The 21693-nt window shown below is 34.4% G+C and overlaps 1 protein-coding gene across 1 annotated transcript; it reads right to left on the bottom strand.

Annotated features, from left to right (window-relative positions):
• Positions 1-596: 596 nt before the first annotated feature.
• Enam (enamelin) lies at positions 597-14041 on the bottom strand. Its single transcript, XM_005333299.3, has 8 exons — positions 13988-14041; positions 12756-12824; positions 12588-12632; positions 11846-11887; positions 9238-9495; positions 8221-8283; positions 6286-6336; positions 597-3443 (listed from the first exon to the last, which is right to left on the bottom strand). The coding sequence occupies exons 1-8, from the start codon at positions 14039-14041 to the stop codon at positions 597-599; spliced, it is 3429 nt and encodes a 1142-aa protein (XP_005333356.1).
• Between the last annotated feature and the right edge of the window lie 7652 nt (positions 14042-21693).

The following is a 21693-nucleotide window of genomic DNA, read 5'->3' as shown; positions in this document are numbered from 1 at the left end:
TAGAGAAAAAGATGGAGAAGAAAAATTAGAAAGGTAAATATAGAATGGTTGAAGGAGAAAGAAAAGAATAAAGGTAAGAAAGTAAATGATAAAGGTAAAGAGAGAGGCATTGGAATTTAAAAAATGCCAAGAATATTAACTAGGAAAAAATCCGACAAAAACCAACACACACAAAAGAAATATAGAGTGCATCACAACTAAACTGATATTTAGATCTCCATATATAAAATGAAAAGTTCATCTGCCTTTCAGACATGCAAAACCAGACAATTTTGTAAGTAAGGAGAAAAAAGAATCATAAAAAAAAAAAGGAACAAATCTAGAGAAGTGGTTTCCAAGTTTCAGGGCAGGGGTGGTCATGACCTTCATGCTCTTTCTTATGTCAGCACTTAATATGTGAAAGTGCTGGATCCAACTATCCCCAGAGGCTCAATCTCATTAACTTCACCTGAGCCACTATTCCTACTTATGGGAGAAACTTAAGGATCACCAAGAGGGTCATATAATTAAGTCTCGGTTGGGGAGGAAGTTTGTGAACCATTGGTATAGAATATTAGTTATTTTCCTTCCCCAAGAACATTTGATTAAAATAATTCCTAGACCTGAAGTAATAAGCAGTCTTGTGTATGGTCCTGTGGATTGGTCCCTCTTTGAAAGGATTCAAATGGAATGTGTTCATCTGCATTAAGTTGGTCTACATTTATATTCTTAAATGGTTCCTCAGTAGCTAACCCAAGCAATGTATTAGGATTTTCAGTAGGTATAGTTAGATCCCCATCAAATTGGCCTTGCCTTCCATTGCTAGATGGAGTTCCAGTGCTGGAAGAGTGAAGCTTTGCTAATTTGGAGCCAAAGCATGGTACGTGCAGGATGCTAGGTGGTCTTTGTTGCTGTCTCTCACCCTCATTTTCTTGGACTTCATTTTGAATGTCTTCAGGCTTGGAGCCTTCATCAATGGTACCAATAACAAGTTGCTCAGGAGTAAGGGCAACAGATCTTTCATTGAGCTGGTTTCCTTCAAAAATTTGTTCTAGAATATTGTTCCCATCTCCTCCAAGATCATTCTTGAGACATGGTATATTTTTTGATTGAGGAGAGCTGGTCTCAGAAGAGGACATCATTCCTGTTTGGTCCAGTTGATTCTTTACAGAACATGGTGTATTCCTTCTCAGAGTGGACACATCCTCTCTAAAAGGACTTGTGTTTTGGCTTTCCCCAGGCAGTTTCTTCTCTGAGCTGTTTCTTTGACCAGGGAGAATGTTTGTTGGGGAGACAATAGGTCTTGTATGCTTAGTAAGACTACTTTCTGTGTACATAGGGTTGGTGGCTTGGTTCTCCCCTGGTGCAAGATCGTAGGATGAAGTGTAATCTTGAAGAGCCAGTGGATTGTCCTTGTGTCCCGTGGAGCCACTAACACAGCAAGAACCTCTTGGGCTGTGGTGAAATAAATGTGCTTCTTTTTGTCCTGATGGGTAGCTTTGAGGAATGAAGTCTGGGAAAGCCAAATGTTGTCTCTCTGGTGAATTTAAACTAGTAATTTGCATGTCATAGTTCAAATTCTGACCTTCTTGCCATGTTGGATTTTTCTGAAGCCCGGCTGGGGTATTACTGGAATAGGGATTGTTCTGTTTCTGGTCTGGTAGACTAGCTTTCTGTGAATTTGTTGCCTGATCCCAGAAATTTCTGTTGAAATATGACTCTCTTTCTTTCTGTCCTTGGGGTTGAATCCTGTGGTCCCAGGAGTTCCATGAAGGAAAGAAAGTGCTTTCTTCTTCTCCAATAGCATTATTACCATAATAGCCCCTGTTCTCCACAGGTGGTGATATAGTGGGACCTGGATTATATGATGGAAAAGTCTCTTCTGGGCTCCAGGGATAAAATTCACTATAAGGAAAGTCTTCCCTGGGTTTTGATGGATTATCTAAGGAAGAGGGAAGATACTGCTTTGGTTGATTTGAAGCATATTGCTCGCCTTCATAGAGCCTCACTGTTGGACTTCCTTTAAAGCTCAACTCTTCCTCACCCCATTTACTTCGTGCTGGAAAAGATTCATCTCCAGTTGGATCTCTTGGGTCCTCTTCATTGTAATGGACTGTCTCTTTCTGGACTAGAGTATTCATAGAGTACCGTGGATTTTCTGGTTGTCTTATAGTATTGGGAGAATCAATTCTCTCATCCCAGATATTGCTTCTAATGTATGGTAAATTTTCCCTGGGATAATAGGGGTTATATTCATGGTAGAAAACACTTCCTCTAGAGCCTTGGGATGGCTGTGGCAAATGTTCTTCTTGCCTCCCAGGATCTTCCTTAAAGTATGGAGGAATTTCTTTGTTGCTCCAAGTATTTCTTCCAGTAGGAAAATGTTCTCTTGTAGTAGAGGGAATTTCCTCAGGGTATACAGGCTGTTGTGTACTGTGCTTTAATTCAGGCTGATTAGTTTCTGATTCATATGGGATTCTTCTTGGTTCTAAAGCAATACCTTTGGGCAAATTCTGACTTTGGGTTTGTACATCAGAACTTGGTGCTTTTCTGGAATCTCCTCTTGGAAAATAAGAATTTTCACGTTGATTAATAGAATTAAAATTTGGACCTAGCATATTGTCCTCGGGGCGAGGTGATTTATAATTTGGTTTATTAACTCCATAATGTTGAGAGGTTTTCCAAACACCAGCTGTATCCTTTGTAGGACTGATCATTCTATCTTTTTGGCCTAATGATTTTTCTTGTGGATTTTGAATTTTTTCATTGCGGCCAACAGTAGCCTGTTTGGGGCCCAAGGGTATGACATTGGTTCCCATAAGGTGTTTATTTGGCGCCTGAGGCTTTCTTCTGAAATTTGCTGGATTTCCTGCATAATTGGGGTAATTGACTCTTGAAGTGGGAGGATAAGCTTTACGATAAGTTGGATTTCCTGGCCGAGTTGCTTGTTTGCCTTCCCAAGCTAAGGAATTCCACCGAGGACCCCGTTGAACTTGTTGATTTCGGTATAAAGGCCCATACTGTCTGTGTCCCATGGCAGTACCAGTGGGATGCCATTGTCTTCCAGTAGGAGGATTTCGGATGTTAGGATTTGGGTAAATTTCATGAATCTTTGGCTGACTTGGTTTCCATGGGATTTGACTTCTGGGCCCTCCCTGGCCTGAAACATTAACTGAAGGGGGTGGGAAGACACCATTTTGAGCTGTAGGGTTGCTCCCAGTGTTGGGTACCGGGGCATTATTTCCTATTGAGAAGGTTTCATTTCCACCTTGACTTCTTCCAGGATTTGGCTGGGTAGAATTAGTCTCAGTAACTGTTGAATTAGCTGAGGGTTCTGCGGGTGGGCTCTCAGCTTTAGGAGGATCTTTTTCTTTGGGTTTTTCAATATCATCAAACATCTCTTCTGAATAATAAGGGGGGTGACCTCCAAAGCCATGATATCCAAAATATCCAAAATAAGGATTCTGTAGGAAAGGAAATGGAAATCAATAATTATTCTTTGTTTCCTACCATGGTGTTGCTTGGAAATTTATAGTGTAATAGGGAAATCTTATCAGCCACATTCTGAACTTAATTGGCTGTGTTTTATTTCTTGAAATTTGATTCTTCTTTTTCCATGACCCTGTCTGCCCATTTTTGGTTTTCTTTTCTGGTATTCTTTCTGACCATTAGGCCTAGATTTTAAATCTGAGGGTTAAAAAAAATTTTTTTTTGTTCTATACTTTATCCTCCTTACTCTGATGTTCTTGTTTTACACACATACCTGGAGCAGAGTGCATGCTAAAACTTCCAGTAGGAATCCATACTGATAACCCCCAAAGGCCTACAACACTTTCTCTTGAGGGTAAGACAGCGAGGCTGCTTCACTAAAGATTTTGTAAGTACTTTTAATTGAATATACCTAGAACTGGGATCATCTCCTCTAAAACCTCCTTCAACATTCTATATTTAAGAAGTATAATCAACCCAGTTCCCAGATTTCTGCTCTAACCCTTATTTCCCCAATTAACTACCAAGTCCTAGAAAATCTAAACTTTCATATTGTCTCATCTTTATCCCCAGTACTACTGAACTGTTTTAATGATTTTCTTAATGCCTGCTCTATATGTAATCTTACTTTCCTCTAATCTTGCCTCTTAATTGCTATCAGAGTAGTGAAGGCTAGGGATGGGCATTGGAAATCCTTCCACTTTCCTCTTTTAATATAAATGTATTTAAAGTTCCTTACACCTTACAGGATAAAATATAAACCCGTTAGCATAAACTAGAAAGCAGTACAGCTTAGTGCTAAAAAATGGGGCTGTAGACAGATGTGGGTTAACATCTGTATTCTACAAGTGTTAGTACTATGACTCTTGACTTACCTCAGTTTATTCATTTGTAATGTGGAGATAATAATAAAATAATATCAACTTTATAGCTTGTTATGAGGGTCAAACGAGACAAAATGTATAAAGTTCTGTGCCTGGAACTTGGGAATTGATAATAAGTGTTATACATAAGATGATGATGATGATAATAATAATAATAATAATAATAACAACAATAATTTTTAATGATTGTCTGAGCTATAAGTATTACATTCAGCTTCATTTCCTCCTTCTTGTACTTAATGCAATTGTAAATCACTGTTACTATTAGTTTTCTGGAAACTCAGTTCTGTTTATGAACATAAATGTTTCATGCCTTTGCACATGGCTTCTTTATATCCAACCTTCTCCCACCTACACGTTTATCCTTTCTGGCAAACTTGACTCATCCTTCAGGACTCAACTTGACTGTCTGTATTGACTTCCATGGGCAGAATTAGGCTTTACTGCCAGGTATCCACAGCAATACCAATTTTTGTCATAATAATCATCCCACTGAATTTCAGTTGCTTATATTCCTGGGTTCTCCCACTTGATTTTACCATGTGAAATTTTTGAATGAAACATATTTCTCATCTTAGTTTTCCAGTATCTAGCACAGTAGGAAGTGTGTAATAAATGGTCATTTAATGATTTAATCATCATAAACTGTAAATTTCTAGACATTTGTGAAGCATTTAGGTAACTTAGTTTTTGTTTTAAAACAAATTTAATTCCAAGAAAAAGTATTTTTATCCCCATTTGTGTATAGAGATGATGAGAAAGATGAATGATAAGAAGTCCCCATCATTCTGGCGATGGTGGCAGTGGCCCCAACTGGTAGAATATGGACTTAATGTCTATACTAATTGCCTGGATTATTCTGTTTCATTTTCTCATGTTATATTTGTGAAAATATGAAGTACCAATTTTTAGGTTAGATTGCATGTAATTATATGCATCATTTTTATTTTAGGTTTTTATAATATTTAAACTACTTTATTTTTTAAAAAAAATTTTTAGTTGGGGATATAGCTTTATTTATTTATAAGAGGTGCTGAGAATCAAACCTAGTGTCTCATACATGCTAGACAAGCACTCTTCCATTGAGCTACAACCATTGCCCTAATATTTAAATATATATCATCATTGACTTAATAATCTTCACTATCAACTAGTTTAAGGACACTTTTTCTCTCTCCTCACCAAACTGTTCTGCATTTCACTAAGCACATATCATATATTTAGGGAAAAAGAGGAAATAAGCTCTAGGGGTGGGGTCTTATGCCATAACTGCTAAAATGACATTTTTGATGACATGGTGCTGGAATATTACCTGTGACAGAGTGTGAGGTAGTAAAAAAAAGATTGGACTGGATATCAAAAGACTTAGATTCTGGGTCCAGTTCATCCACTAAGTAAGTAGACAAAACTAAATCGTGATTTATCTTGTCTGGACTTCAGTTTATTTATACAATGAGTGATCTAAATGATCATTAAATTCCATTCTGAAAATAACATTGTATGATGCTCTTAACTTCCTTCTCTGTTTATTATGTCTGAGCTTATTAGCTTTCTTAGCAAGTGTGTGAGGGAGATCTTTCAATGCATGTAGAAGAGAAATGATATGTCACATTTTACTTAGACTGCTAACTCGATTTGTTTCACTTTTTTTTTTTTTTAAATTTGGGAACGTGAGCTATAGAAAGTTCATATGTTGGATTTGAGCTTTCTTACTAGATGTAGATTAAAAAATATTACCTTAGGGCTGTGGTTATGACTGGGGCTGTGGTTGTGGCTCAGTGGTGGAGCATTTGCCTCACATGCATGAGGCACTGGGTTCAATCCTCAGCACCACATAAAAATAAAATAAAGGTATTGTGTCCATCTACAACTAAAAAATATTTAAAAAATAGTACCTAATAGACTGTAATTTCTAATAGAGAATGTAACTTACTCCTTCTTCATTGCTGAGTGGTAGACGTCCATAACGTGGTGGCGGTACCCTCTGAAAGGTGAAAAACACAGGGAATACAAGAGAAAACCCCCTTATGCTGCCATTTGTTTATAGGACTGAAGGTACGTTAAATTAGCTCAAGTCAGTATTGGATGTTCATAATATGAACTTTTAGCTTCTGAGTCATTAGATCTCACTAACTATAAAGAGTTATCCTACTCAAAATACCTTGTATAGCCACATATGTTAGCCATCACTCCACCCTGCTACTTCCAGCATTCCTAACCTCCACCCCCTCATCACACCTTGCCAACATACCACTCCACACAAGGGGGAGGGAGACTGTGGAGGGGAGGGAGGGAGAGAGATAGAGAGAGAGGGAGGGAGGAAAAATAAAGGTATTGAAATTGAGATTTGAGTGATATTAAACATTCATATTTGAACATCTAGTAATAGAGATTGAATAATGTTATTTTTAGAATGCGTACATCATATTTAGGGTCAATTTTCCTAATCAAATTTGGAGGATGAATTTCTGCTCAGTGATTTGCAAAGTGGGAGGGTTTAGAAAAGTAGTTTGGTTCCTATAGACTTTCTTTCTTTCTCTCTCTTTTTTTTTTTTCCAGACAGGGTCTTATTAAATTACTCAGGCTGGCCTTGAAGTTGTAATTCTCCTGCCTTAACCTCCCAAGTAGCTGGGACTATAGGCATATGCCATGTAGGGGGATAGATTTTCAAGAAGTTCTATGTAAAGGAGATTAATAGTTACTTTGGCATGAGAATCATGCTATTTTAAAAATCTTTACCTTGAATTGCTTTAATTTTTTTAGTTTATTATGGCCAGTAAAAGGAAGTTGCTTTTTTAAGGGGGTGGGGGAAAGGAACTCAGTTGGGTGTGGTGGCATGTCTGTAATCCTAGCAACTCAGGAGGTTGAGGCAGGAGGATCCCAAATTGAAGACCAGCCTGGACAATTTAGGGAGTTCCTGTCTCAAAATAAAAAATAAAAAAGGTTGGGGATGTAGCTTAGTGATAGAGAACCTTTGGGTTCAATCTTAGTACTGCAAAAATCAAAAACAAAACAAAAAGTAGAACAAAACAACAAAAGAAAGGAACTCATACTCCTTGGAATTAATTGTTCTTGTTGATAAGCTCTTTCCATTAGAGTTGTGAACAACAACAAAAAATCCATGGTATAGCTGAATGTACAGTCACCAAGTATTTCTTGATGTTGTTTTAGGTTTTTTTTTTTTTTAAAGACAACTAGTCTTTACTATTAACTTAATTCAGATAGTTTATTTTGCCATCCATATTTTTAATGCCTATGACATAATTTCAATATTTAATAATTTTAAATCTTTAATAATTCTTTAAGTGTTCTTATAAATATCATTTTGGAAGGTTCTGTATTATGATGTATCTGTGACTAGAAACACTAAGGTATGATGAAAAGATCTTGTAGTTTTAGTTGTAGATGGACACAATACCTTTATTTTATTTATTTATTTTTATGTGGTGTTGAGGATTGAGCACAGTGCCTCACACACACTAGGCAAATGCTCTACCACTGAGCAACAACCCACCCCCAAGATCTTAGCTTAATCCTAGCTTACCCTATGTTTTTCAAACTCTGTTTATAGTCAATTTCCCCATTACATTAAATGAAGACAGTCATTGTGTTTTGTAATCTCATAAGGAAGTGGGGTCATAGCTGTTTGGTGATTTAGGCAGTGTTCATGCCATTAATTAGTCTGAACAAAAAAAATTCATTCAAAAATTATCATTTTCCTGCATGGTTACAGATGTGATAATTTTTGTTTCATATTCTATTGATTAGAATGTGGCATTCTATTATAGCATCTGAACTTGTATTAATTTAAGATATAACTTGCTAATATTATTTTTTGTTTCTAGTGTCAAGATAAAACATTTTTTACCTGTGGAATTGGCCAGGGTGGTTGGCCATAGGGAAATAGTCCATTGCCAAATGGTGGGAATGCCTTGAGAGAAAGAAAGAATCAGAGTTATGTGGAAGTGAGAAAAATAAATTTAAAATGAATATTATTATTTGAATCTTGGGGAACATTTGAATCTTGGGGGACTTTTATTTCCTTTTGCATTAAACTGTGTTTATTTTAGGACAGAGATAATAATAATTACTATATTGAACCTTTATGTTTCAAGTACTGTGCTTAACATTATATATTGTTAAACTCATATAATGTTCAGATAACCATGGAAGATAGGTACTTCATTATTTCCATTTTATTTAAGAATCTGAGACTCATAGAAGGTAAGTCACTTGCCCAGACTCTCATGGCAGGGGAATGATTGAAACCAGGATTCAAATCCAGTGGTGTCTTTTTATTCAATTTTGTATTTCCTGTATTATAATTGTGATAATAAATGACCCAAAACCATTGATTGAGATTTTGAGAAAACAATTGCACATCTTCTTGTCTTATTTCAGGACTGCACTTGTGTCATCTGAAATACTAGAAGCAGTATTTATTTTAGAGCAGTATTTTAGGTCATCTAAGTGTGGATCTAGAAAGGACTTACAGACCATATAGTTTATTCATGGGGAAACAGTTGTCAATAAAGGTAAAGTGACTTTCTCATGATCATAAACCAATAAAACTTGGGGGTAGAACTTAAACCTTTGTTTCTTGACTCTTACTCTCGAGGCCATTTTTGTTATACCATATTGACTCTGTATTTTAAAAGGATCTTCTTTAAGTCAATGTATTTGAATAATTTTGAACCAAACAAGGTTGGAGTTGACTCTTCAGACAGTTTTGGATAAATGTCAGAACTCAATATCATATTACATATAATAGAACCTGTATTAAGTTTCAGAGGAAGTGTGTATTCAGGGATGATATGGACCTCCAAATACATTTTATGGCTTTTACTGACTTTGATTTGGGATTTTTTTTATGGGTGAGCCTTACCTGAGGAGGTTGGGTTTCTTCTTTGCCCTGAGTTGTGGCTTGTGGTGGCTGCTTTAAAGGCTGTTTTTGTGGTGGATTTTTTGGCTGGGTTTGGTTGGGTTTCTGGGTCTCTTGGGTTTGATCAGTCTTGGTCTGGTGTTGGGGTTCTGGGGGATTCTGCCATGCATTGGGTTGTGGCTGAGGCCACATGGGCATCTGGTACTGTGGAAATGGCTGAGGGATTTGAAAACCATTTCCATAAAGGCCCATATGTGCCATCTGAAAGAGTAACAAAAAACAGTGAAACCACATTAGGGTTGATATTTAGACTGTCCCTACCCTCTAATATTAGTCTTCAAAACCCATCCTAGGAGCTTAAAAATTCTATGGAACTTGGCTCTACAATGGAAGCTTCAGACTCTTTAGCAGGAACTTTTTTACATAAATGAACTTCTCTATAAAATCAAACTAACCAAAGCTCAGAATTCAATGAGAAGTTTATTTCAGAATTTGATAATTTTCTAACTCTGAAATCCTGACTCAGGTAAGCAGTGTAAAGTTAGAGACACTTCTCAGAAGAAAATATACAGTGGATCAACAAATATATGAAAAAATGTTCAACTTCTCTAGTAATTAGAGAAATGCAAATCAAAACTACTCTAAGATTTCATCTCACTCCAGTCAGAATGGCAGTTATCAAGAATACAAGCAATAATAAGTGTTGGCGAGGATGTGAAGAAAAAGGTACACACATATATTGTTGGTGGCACTGCAATTCTTCCAACCACTATGGAAAGCAATATGGATATTCCTTAGAAAACTTGGAATGGAACTACCATTTGACCCAACTATTCTATTCCTTGGTCTATACTCAAAGGACTTAAAATCAACATACTTTATAGTGACACAGCCATATCAATGTTCATAACAGCTCAATTCACAGTAGCTAAACTGTGGAACCAACCTAGGTGCCCTTAAACAGATGAACAGATAAAGAAATTGTGGTACATATACACAATGGAATATTAGTTAGCATTAAAAGAGAATAAAATTGTGGTAAATAGATGGAGTTGAAGATTATCATGCTAAGCAAAGTAAGCCAATCCCCCAAACTAAAGGCTGAATGTTCTCTCTGATAAGTGGATGCTGATCCATAATGGGGGTTGAGGGGTGGGCATGGGGGAGAATGGAGAAACTTTGGGCAAAGGGGAGGGAGGGAAGGATAGCAGGCATGGGGACAGGAAAGTTGGTGGAATTAGATGAATGTTATAACCCTAGGTACATATATCACTGCACATGTAGAGTGTACATCTACATCGTGTACAACCAGAGAAATGAAAAGTTGTGCTCCATTGGTGTACAGTGAATTGAAATGCATTCTACTGTCATGTATAACTAATTAGAACAACAACAACAACAACAACAACAACAAAGAAGTGTACAAGTTAGGTTTCAGGGAGTTTGATATCAAACTCAAACCCAGTGTGACTTGTAATAAAGCAGGATAAAAAGAACAAAAAGGAAAAAGAAAATAAAGTAAGTGTGACTATAATGCAAAGTAGAAAAACAAGCAAAAAGGACAAAACAACAACAAGAACAAGAACTCCCAAACAGAAATAATTAAAATTCTGTGTAAACACCCTTATATGATGCATATATTTCTTGATTATAGACGGAAACTCTTTAATGCTGCTTTTTTCAGAATTTCCCCAGTTACAGGGTTGAACAAGAAAGCAAAAGTCATTATAATCTGAAAATGATTATTTATGAATTGATTTTAGTCTTGCAATATCAATCCCCATGATTTCCTCCCTGATTTAATGCCAGTCTCTATCTCCAGTCTTCATTAATTAGTCTCTTACTATCTGCTGGATGATTACATATGACAATGCATATGATACAATCAAACAAAGGTTATTGATGGAAGGCACTAAAACCAAGAATGAGGATGTGAAAAAGTTAGACCAAAGAGAAATTGAGGGAGAGAATATTGAAAATGATGATGATTTTAGGTGAAGGTCTTCAAGAGAGAATGACTGGATAAGTTCATGCCCCCCCATGCCATCAATGGCCATCATCATCATGCCACAAAAGTCAAAAGTGACATGTTGGGTTGTTTTGCAAGTTTGTTAGAAAATTACACTAAAATATACAACTGACACTTGATTCATGTACTAGTTTTTTCTAAGAATTAGCACAGTGATAAGAATAATCCACGTTTATTTCAATAAAATAAAAAACTCACAATTTTAGTGTTATCTGTCAAGACAATACAAATAAAATTTACTACCCCCAAAATATTTATTATGTTATTTTTTATTATGCTATTTTTATTGTTATTGTGAATATGTTATATGTGATATTTTCCTAGAACCAATTTTTTATATGAAGAACCCTTGTAATTACTGGATGATTTTGATTTATGGGAGAATAATAGTAATTAAAAGGAGGAAAATTTACCAAGGAGGGACAAATGAAATGACTTTCCCCTTTGAAACTTTTATAGCAATTATATGGTAATTAAAATGTATGTAGCTATTAATGTCTCTATTAGCTAAGTAAAACCTTATAATGTAGTTATCTGGATTTAAACAAGAAATCCTCAGAAATGCTATAAAGAAGAACTTACATGTGGGGCATTCATAAAGTTGAATGGACCAAAACGCATCATCTGCAATGAAAGGGATCCATTAATGTGGAAAAGGTTTTATTTAGTTAATTCACAATTGATAAGCAAGTTGAATTTCTGATTTTTAAGGAACAGTAATTATAATGTCTTTTACTAGTTACACACAGATTTAAAATGAGTATATATAAAAACTTTTAGGGCATTTTACGTTAGAATTTTCAGAAGAATCAATATAGAATGATAGATATAAACATCTGGTCTACTTTGTTGTTTTAAAATGTTCTGTTCTCTTAATTTGAAGTTCAGAATTTGAGAACAAGATAATTCTCTGATAAGATGATTCTTCTTCTTGATGTACATTGAATTTGGTTAGTGATCCCTGTATGTGTATATAAAAGATATTTATATGCTTAAGCATCTACTGTCTAACAACCTTTGGTACAAGTGACTACTTTTTCTAGCTAACAAAATTATCCAAAAAGCTGATATGAACTAAATTTTAACATAAATCCATCTTTAACTTAAAAAGAAATATTGAAGCAACCAGATAGGATCATGCTGGAGGGAATTAGCCTTGATTTGAGAGTTTAATACTTGCAATGCTTCCTCCCTTTACCTTTTTCATTAGAAATTTTAATAAGAATTTCATAATTCATGAGAAATTTTGCTAGTACTCTATTTTTTTTGAACTTAAGAGGATAAGGCCCTGGGAAACTTTTCCCCTCATACTGAGCATACATACCTCTTCACTTTTACTGCTAAATCCGGGCATTCGGGGCATATGCATCTGGAACTGAGAGAATATCAGTGACAAATGCAGAACCTTAGTTGAAATAAGCCCAACAGCTATTCCCAAGCTATGTAACAATAGAACACAAAGAAAAGGCCTAATATTTAAAAAAATACTCACTGGCATAGCAGCAGAATTACCAAGAAGACCTAGAAAGACCAGGAGAATCTTCATTTTTCCACTTGATACCTAGAATACAAAACTGAATATTATTTTTGTACTGTGAAATATTGTGCTTAGGGCACTCTGCAGTTATTTAACTGCCAATCAACTTATCTGTCAAGGAAAGTACAGAAATACAAGGGGTCTCTGCTCTTTCTTATGTTAAGAAATCAGTATTACCTAGTACTGTTCCAAGTTGTCCAAAGTATCAGATTATAAAGGAAAGATAGGAGAGAGCAAGAGTGAGAAAGAGAAAAAGAATAATGATGCTTTGGAAGACGGTTCATAACATTAAAATATGGAAATTAGAAATTAAGAAGTAACCTAAAATAGGAATATTTACAGTTTTGAATTTCTAGATCTAAATTGGATTAAAAAGGCATAATAATATCCAACTACATTCGCTTTAAATATAATTTCAATTTCAATGAGTATCCATTAGGACTTTGTATTATTAAGATGTTATAAACAACATTCCATTATATAGAAGTTAATTAATATTCAAATGAAACTGGAATATTCCAAAATCCTATTTTTCTTCTTTCCTCTATTATTCATTTTATTATTTTTAAAATAATAAATAATAAGTAATTTATTTTTTATTATAATAAATCATTTCTGCTCAAGGGCTGGTCAGGAAAATAGGAAGAAATAGGCAGACATGCAAGTTTATCTCTTCATTAGATAAGTAACAGTTGTGACTTGTGTTTAGTATAAGTTACAACAAGTGGATGCTTTCTAAATGTTTCTAAGATAATAAATCAAGATATGGGGAACCTTTGTTTAATTTTTCTCAATCATACATTTCATCTGTGTTGTAGCTGTCAATGGTTTTTGCTAGTTCTGCACACTCATGAAGGAAGATATGGAATTTTATTTTACTAATATAAAATGCCACTTACTTTCTCTTTTGCAAAGTTGATGTATTATGTTAGATGATTCTTAATATCCACATTACCTCTAAAAGTGCATAATTGGATGGAAGTCTATGATAGTTTTTGAATTGAAAATGATAGTGGTTTATTTCTATGAAGTACAATGACTGTTTAAGTTTTTCCATTTCGTCTGTGAACACAATATGCTTTGGTTTTTCTGATGTAATTAAATAGTGTTTTGTGCTCTCAAATATACTTCTGGTAATGTCTAGTTTCATAAGATAGATATTAGGAAAAATAAGTGAAAATACTCACCAAGTTATATAACTTAGGAAAAGAGGCTCCATTCCTGTACTGAAGCAGCAACATTTTTCACCAAAATTTTCATAAGCTTTTGGAAAAATTAAAGATAAAGTATGAAAAGAAACTCAAATATACAAGCGGAACAAAGAAACAAACAATAGCAAAGCTTCACCTCTAAGGAAGCACATGTCATGTTAACCATTTTATCCAATCACACCCTTATTAGAGGATCCTCAAAATCAAGCTTAATCGTCTGTTGTTTTAAGATTAAGATGAGAGCTCAATGAGAGAGAAAATGACATAGGCATTGTATTTTTGAGATTACTTGTAGTACATTGTTGACAAAGCTTGACTTTCTTATGGGGGAAATGTATAAAGATACAATATTAAAGGAGTTCTAAATAATTAGGAAGAAAATGCATAGATAAACATACCAAATAAACCAAAGAGTTAAATTTTTTATCAGAAGATTAGTCTACAAATATGATGGTACAATCAACATAAATGCAATAAGGAAATCAGTTGACATCTATGAATTCAGTTCATTATTTGGCACTATAAATTTATGTTGACAATATCTAATACTCACCCAATGCCGGTTGGAAACTGCAATATATAAAAAAATAAGCGTTTACTTGAACTTTGTTTGCCTGTCTTTGAAATATATTCCTAATGATCTATAGTGGAAATGAAAATAAATTGCTGAAGCCAGGGAGATCCAAGGAGCAAGACAAATTTATTTTTAAATAATAAAACAAAAATTCTTCATGAATATGTCATGTTCAGTACCAAAAGGCTTAAAATAAAAAAGATTCCTCCTTCACAGAAAGCTTGGCATAGCAAGATCACATTTAAGCACTGTTGTAGACATGTATAACCAATCAGCTTTGAGGAAAAAGGTTTTGCCATCACAAGAGTTTAAGGTAATACACACACACACACACACACACACACACACATACACACACATCACACATGTTATTACAGGAGTTGTCAAATCAAGTCTCTTATTATATATAATTACAGTTCAGGGAAATGAGCTTACAGTAGTAAGATTTAGAAGATGCTTTCCTTGTGAATTTGGTTTTGAAGTATAGAAACATCATTTATTCAAATATTTGGGGAACAAAGGTGAATATTAACTATTTAGTATTGTCATCAATCACTGGCAATCACTAGAAGGCAGAACAACATATAATATGTTTAATATATGTTTAATTTAATATGTTTAATATTAAATTTAATTTGTTTAATATATAATCAGGATGAACTGCAATGTTATATCCATTTATAACTCAATGACTTGATTTGATTTGTATTATGTTAAGACCATGAGGACCTAGTTTCTTTTCTAAAAAAACATTTTAAAATATGTTTTTTTTTAGTTGTAGATGGACACAATACCTTTATTTTATTTATTATTTATTTTTATGTGGTGCTAGGCATTGAACTCAGTGCCTCATACGTGCTTGGCAAGCCCTCTAGCACTGAGTTACAACCCCAGGGCCCTAGTTTCTTATTAAAGTCAAATATACTTCAGTCATTGATTTAGAATTTTTAAAAAACTGGTTAAAATGGCAAGTGAACTCTCAGCTATTCGTGACAGTACAACCCTATGAAAAGAGGAACAAAGAAATTCACTGAAGTGGTTATGTTATGGATTTTTTTCTGCACTCTGATTTTTCATCAGAAAGATTTCACTTCTAAATAAGTCAAATTATACTTTCCATTGACAAAAGCAAACTTTGCTATCTTTATTGAACTTTGTTGTTTCCTTATAGTTCCATGAGATAAAATGTTTGTCATGTTGATGCTTGCTTAGTTTAATGCTGGTATTTTACAAATTGAGAATAATTGAATTTGATGCCAAAAGCTGGTTTCTACTTGGTAATGTTGTATATGTGAGTTCAACCAGTTTTTTGTATATGGTGCTATTCTTCTAAGACATGAGAAGTGCCATGTCTATTATTTTGGGCCAAATAATATTGCATTTCTTAGCAGTCCTGCTCCCAAAGTTTAGTACCACAAAGAATAAAATTGTGCTAGAACAATCACTTTTAAGCCAGAAATATTTAAGTTTGTATGTATTCAAGATATTCAAAGTGTTTCTGCTTCAAGTATGTGGCTGCCTTTGTCTGGTTTTGTAGAAATGAGTAGCAATTATAATACTTTACATTGAGATGAATTTGCAAGTGGTAGGACACCTAGGAGACAGTATATTCTTAGAGATGAATGGAACTTTTGGTGCTAGATGACCCTACTATATGCCTGTACCATTCATGTAAACTAGATTTTTAATTTTGACTTTAGCATACATTAGGTTATTGGGAGTTGCTATTAAACCTCACTGTTACCTGCTTTTTCTATTTACTTTTGTTTCCATTGCCACAAGAGTTATTGGTTGTCATGAAATAATTCATATTTCTAAAATCCATGCTAATTAGTGAGTGAACTTTTCACTGTTGGATTGGATTCAGAAAATAACCAAAGCGCTTTTTTCTTAAAAATGAAACCCCAAAAACTAAAGAACTGTTTTGAAGCAGTTCTTTGTGACTTTTCCCCCTTTATTCCAACCATCGCTTTTTATTTTATAAATTATTTTTGTCTCCAAACAATTTAAAACCATTGGTGAACATGTTTTTTAACTTAGCTTTAAAAATTTTTAAATATATTCTTTGTTGTTTTTCATCTGTATTTTTTATGTAAATTTTTTATTTATATATGACAGCAGATTGCATTACAATTTTTATTACACATATAGAGCACAATTTTTCATATCTCTAATTGTATACATAGTATATTCACACGAATTCGTGTCTTCATACCTGTACTTTGGATAGTAATGATTATCACATTCCACCATGATTAATTACCCTATGCCCTCTCTCTTCTCCTCCAACCTCTGTGCCCCATCTAGGTTCATCTGTTCCTCCCATGCTCCCTCTCCCTATCCCACTATGATCAGCCTCTTTATATCAAAGAAAATATTCAACATTTGTTTTTTTGGGATTGGCTAACTTCACTTATCTTTATCTTCTCTAACTCCATCCATTTACCTGCAATTGCCATGATTTTGTTCTCTTTTATTGCTGAGTAATATTCCATTGTGTATATATGCCGCTTTTTTAAAAAAATCCATTCATTTATTAAAGGGCATCTAGGTTGGTTCCACAGTTTAGCTATTGTGAATGGTGCTGCTATAAACATTGATGTGGCTGTGTCCCTGTAGTATGCTGTTTTTAAGTCCTTTGGGTATAGACCAAGAGGAGGGATAGCTGGGTCAAATGGTGGTTCCATTCCCAATTTTCCAAGAAATCTCCATACTGCTTTCTATATTGGCTGCACCAATTTGCAGTCCCACCAGCAGTGTATAAGTGTACCTTTTTCCCCACATTTCGCCAACAAGAGTATCTTCTTCTCCATCTTGTTGTTTGTATGCATAATAGCTGCCAATCTGATTAGAAGGAGATAAAATCTTAGAGTGGTTTTGATTTGCATTTCTCTAATTGCTAGTGATGATGAACATTTTTTTCATGTATTTGTTGATTGAATGTACATCATCTTCTGAGAAGTGTCTCTTCAGGTCCTTGGCCCATTTATTGGTTGGGTTATTTGTTTTGGTTTTGTTTGTTTGTTTGTTTGTTTTTGGTGCTTAGCTTTTTGAGTTCTTTATATACCCTAGAGATTAGTGCTGTATCTGATGTGTGAGGGGTAAAGATTTGCTCCCAAGATGTAGGCTCTCTATTCAGATCACAGATTATTTCTTTTGCTGAGAAGAAGCTTTTTAGTTTGAATCCATCCCATTTATTGATTCTTGATTTTAATTCTTGTGCCACAGGAGTCTTATTAAGGAAGATGGGGTCTAATCCCACATTATGGAGATTAGGGCCTACTTAGGGCCTCTATTAGACGTAGGGTCTCTGGTTGTATTCTTAAGTCCTTGATCCATTTTGTGTTTTATCCATAAAACATGGCTTCTCAACCTGGGATCTGTTAACCCAAGAAATTTTGTATAAGAATTAGTCTGTTTATGTGTAAATGTACTGCATACCCGCTATGAAACAGAAAACATATCCCCAAGGGTCTATGATCTCTCCCCCTTTTTTTTGTTCCTCTAATTGTTAGCATTCCCTTGTTGATTTAGATTGTGAGTTTCTAAGAACAGAAAAGTTTTTGGACTTTTTGGTTTTAGTTATGGTAGAAAGAGACTGGTTTTTGAGTTACCAGACTTGAGTTTAAACTTTTCACAAATTATCCAACTACCTACTTTCCTGTTCAGTATAATGGGGGTAACATTATCAAGACTCATACTAAATAAATGAAATAATATTGTAAAATGCCTTGAATTTAGTAGTAGATAAGTATCAGCATCTGATTGACCAATCTATGAAGGTATTTGTGATTTTACGTTATTACCTTGTAATGATTACTAATGATTTACTAATGATTTAAAAGTAATAAATAAAGTCATACTTCTCAGAGAAAATAGATCCTCTTCTAAGCACAGGTATTGATCAAAGTTCTGTGGCTTATTAGCAGAGCATTCTGCCACAGAAGGGTCACTCAGTGAAGGGCCTGAGACTAAGTAGTACTTAAGGCTTCCATTACGGGTGCCAAATAATGTCAAAGGGTCCACAACCTTGACTTCTCTCTGAAACCATTCAGTATATTTTCAGGACCTAAGTATCAGAAACTCTTCTAATAAACAGAAGAGGAAGAATAGTTTAATCTCTCATGGACTAAATGGCTAGTAATCATATTTTATACCATAGTTGCTGAGCAGCTACTTCACACAAACCCCTGGCTTAGGTGTCTGCCCACCCTTCACAGGATATTAGGGTAGGAAATTTTCTAAGTAGGGGCTTCAAATTCTGTTTTTTTCAACTTACTTATTTTAAAATCAGTTTCATCATCTGTAAATGGGGGATAATAACAAAATTCCTTTTATAGGTTTGTTGATAATTTAATGAGATACTTCACTTTAATGTCTTAGCACATAAAATGGGAGTAGTGGCACATGCCTGTAATCCCAGAAATTCAGGAGACTGAGGCAGAAGGATTGCCAGTTCGAGGCCAGCCTCAGCAATTTAGGGAGGCCCTCAGCAATTTAGCAAGACTCTGTCTCATAATAAAAAGTAAAAAAGAGGATATAAGTCAGTAGTAAAGCACCCCTGGTTTCAATCCCCAGTACCCTAACAAAAAGCAAACAATATCCCTCCAAAGTTCTTAGCACATAGTTCAAACGAATGTTATAGGTAAATAAATAGATAAGTAAATGTTACTTGTTATTGTTCTTATTAGTGCTTCTCAATATTTGCTTTATTATTCATCACTGACAAGTTTCCTCATGATTTCTGAAGCGTGTTCTCCTCACTGTACTTATTTATTCATGAAAAAAGAATAAACAAACAAAAAACCTTTAAAAGAACAACTAAATACCTACACCAACAGAACACAGGAAAAAGAAACTAGATCATAAAGTTTATCAGGTTTTATTCAATTTAAATTCAGCATTTTGTCTACAAGTAGCAAAGTGACTCATTGAAGTCAGTGAGTAACTGTTGGTGGGTAGTTATTTATTTGGACCACCCTCAGAGGTAGTATTTACTTCTTGGAGCTCTGAGCAATTAAAAAAATCTCTTATATATGTTCAAAATCAGCTTTAAAATAATTCAGAATCAAACAAGAGTATCTTCTTCTCCATCTTCTCTTTTCACCTTGGGAAGAAAATGTTGGTAAGAACATAGGCCTTGAGGTAGGAAATACTGAGTGCTTACAATAGCACTTGACTCATAGGAAGTGTTTCATGGTTATGACACCTCATCATGGAAATAATATATTTTATCACTTTTTCATAACTTTGTTTCTTCCTTTGCTATAAAACAACCATGTGACATTCTGTCTTTCTCTATTACCCTTATTATTAGGAAACTCAGAGCTAAATTTGATGCCTAATTAACAGTGGATATAGGTTATATGAGGCCTAAACTAATAAAATTTTAGATGATCTCTTTAAGAAAAAGAATACAGTATTATATAAGAAAGTAAATATTTGTTCTGATAAGGAATTGCAACAATTTTCAGATTTTCAAAAGGTGAAAAATAGTATAAATACCACTAAATCCAGAAAAACAATATTTTTGTAATTGCTTGATGCACCTTTATTCTGATTCTATGCCTCATTTCCCTCTAACCTCCCACATGTTTATAAGTGCCAGTTGTCAAGGACACATTCATATTGCAATATAACATCTGGTCCTACATCTTTGGGTCACATGCCAAGTGAATAGTTACTGAGAATAAAGAAGGAGAGAGGAAAATTCCTGAAAAGCATTCCTACATGAGATGTCTAGCAATATTTTAACCATATATAGAATTTGACTGAGAATAATATATATATATTCCACTATATCTAAACTATATATCTCCTCAGCTTCCTCAAAATGTCATGATTGTTCTAAGACCATTTGATTTTAGAAGTGTGATAAAAGGAACATTAGATAGAGGGAATCTTTTCTTAAAAAATATTTTTTAGTATTAATGTACCTTTATATTATTCATTTATTTATATTAATGCTGAGAATTGAACCCAGTGATTTACACATGTGAGGCAAGCACTCTACCACTGAGCCACAAGCCCTAGAGGGAATCTTAATGAAGTTGAATAGCTTGCCCAAGGTAAGTGATAAAATAGGAATTTGAGCTTAAATCTGCCTTCGAAGAGTCATTTCACTGCATCGAGATAGTAGAGCTATAGATGTTTTACTAGTCATGTCAGGATACCAGTATTCTACAAAGGTCTTCTCTGCAAAATTGAAGTGTACTGTCCATAGGGGAGGCATTCCAACATATTGGCATAGGAGCTGCTTTCTCAATAAGATTTCTATTGCTCAGGAAATAATAGCAAGAATCAATAAATGAGATGGCCTCAAACTAAAAGCTTTTGGACAGCAAAGGAAACAAGAGCATGAAGGGAAAAAAAACCTACAGAATAGGAGAAATTCTTTGGTATTTTAACAACAAAAGATTAATATCTAGACTTTATAAAGAGCTTAAAAAACTTAACACCAAAACTAAAACAGGCAAAAGTGAACTAAAAAGACACTTCTCAAAAAATAAAATATAAAAAATAGAAGTACAAATGGCCAACAAGAAAAACATGTCAACATTTCTAACAATCAGGGAAATAAAAATTAAAAACTGTGAGATTCTGTCTCACTCTGGTTAGAATGGCTGTCTGCAAGAATACAAATGATAATGAACTCTGGTGAGGATGCAAGGAAAAGGGTATCCTTATACACTATTGGTGGAAATGTAAATTAGTACAGCTACTATGGAAGTTACTATGAAGTTCTCTCAAAAAAACTAAAAATGGAAATAACATAAATTATACCAGTTATACGATTCCTTGGTATCTTTTCAAAAGAATTAAAGTCAGAATACTTTAGAGATACATACAGTCCCATGTTTACAGCAATACAATTCCCAATAGCCAAATTGTGGAATCAGCCTAGGTGTCTGTCAACAGAAGAATGAATAAAGAAAATGTGGTATATATACACAATGGAGTTTCAGTCATAAAACAGAAAGAAATAGTGTCATTTGCATAAATGGATGGAAATGGAGAGCTTTATGTTGAGCAAAACAAACCAAACTCAGAAAGACAAGTGTCATATGTTTTCTCTCATACATGGAAACTAGAGAGAAAAAAGAACAAA

The sequence above is a fragment of the Ictidomys tridecemlineatus genome, chromosome 9, assembly GCF_052094955.1.
Source record: "Ictidomys tridecemlineatus isolate mIctTri1 chromosome 9, mIctTri1.hap1, whole genome shotgun sequence".
Classification (NCBI taxonomy): Eukaryota; Metazoa; Chordata; class Mammalia; order Rodentia; family Sciuridae; genus Ictidomys; species Ictidomys tridecemlineatus.
The sequence above is the reverse complement of the archived record's forward strand: the minus strand, read 5'-3'. Positions and strand labels throughout refer to the sequence as shown.

Bases quoted from the DNA above. Each gene is read 5' to 3' on its own strand.
- Enam (XM_005333299.3), bottom strand. From the start codon at position 14,041: ATGTTGCTGCTTCAGTACAGGAATGGAGCCTCTTTTCCTAAGTTATAT. The intron at 6,337-8,220 runs GTAAAAAATGTT...TTCACCTTTCAG, and splicing joins CACCCTGGCCAATTCCACAG to AGGGTACCGCCACCACGTTA. The intron at 3,444-6,285 runs GTAAGTTACATT...CCTTTCCTACAG, and splicing joins CACTCAGCAATGAAGAAGGA to AATCCTTATTTTGGATATTT.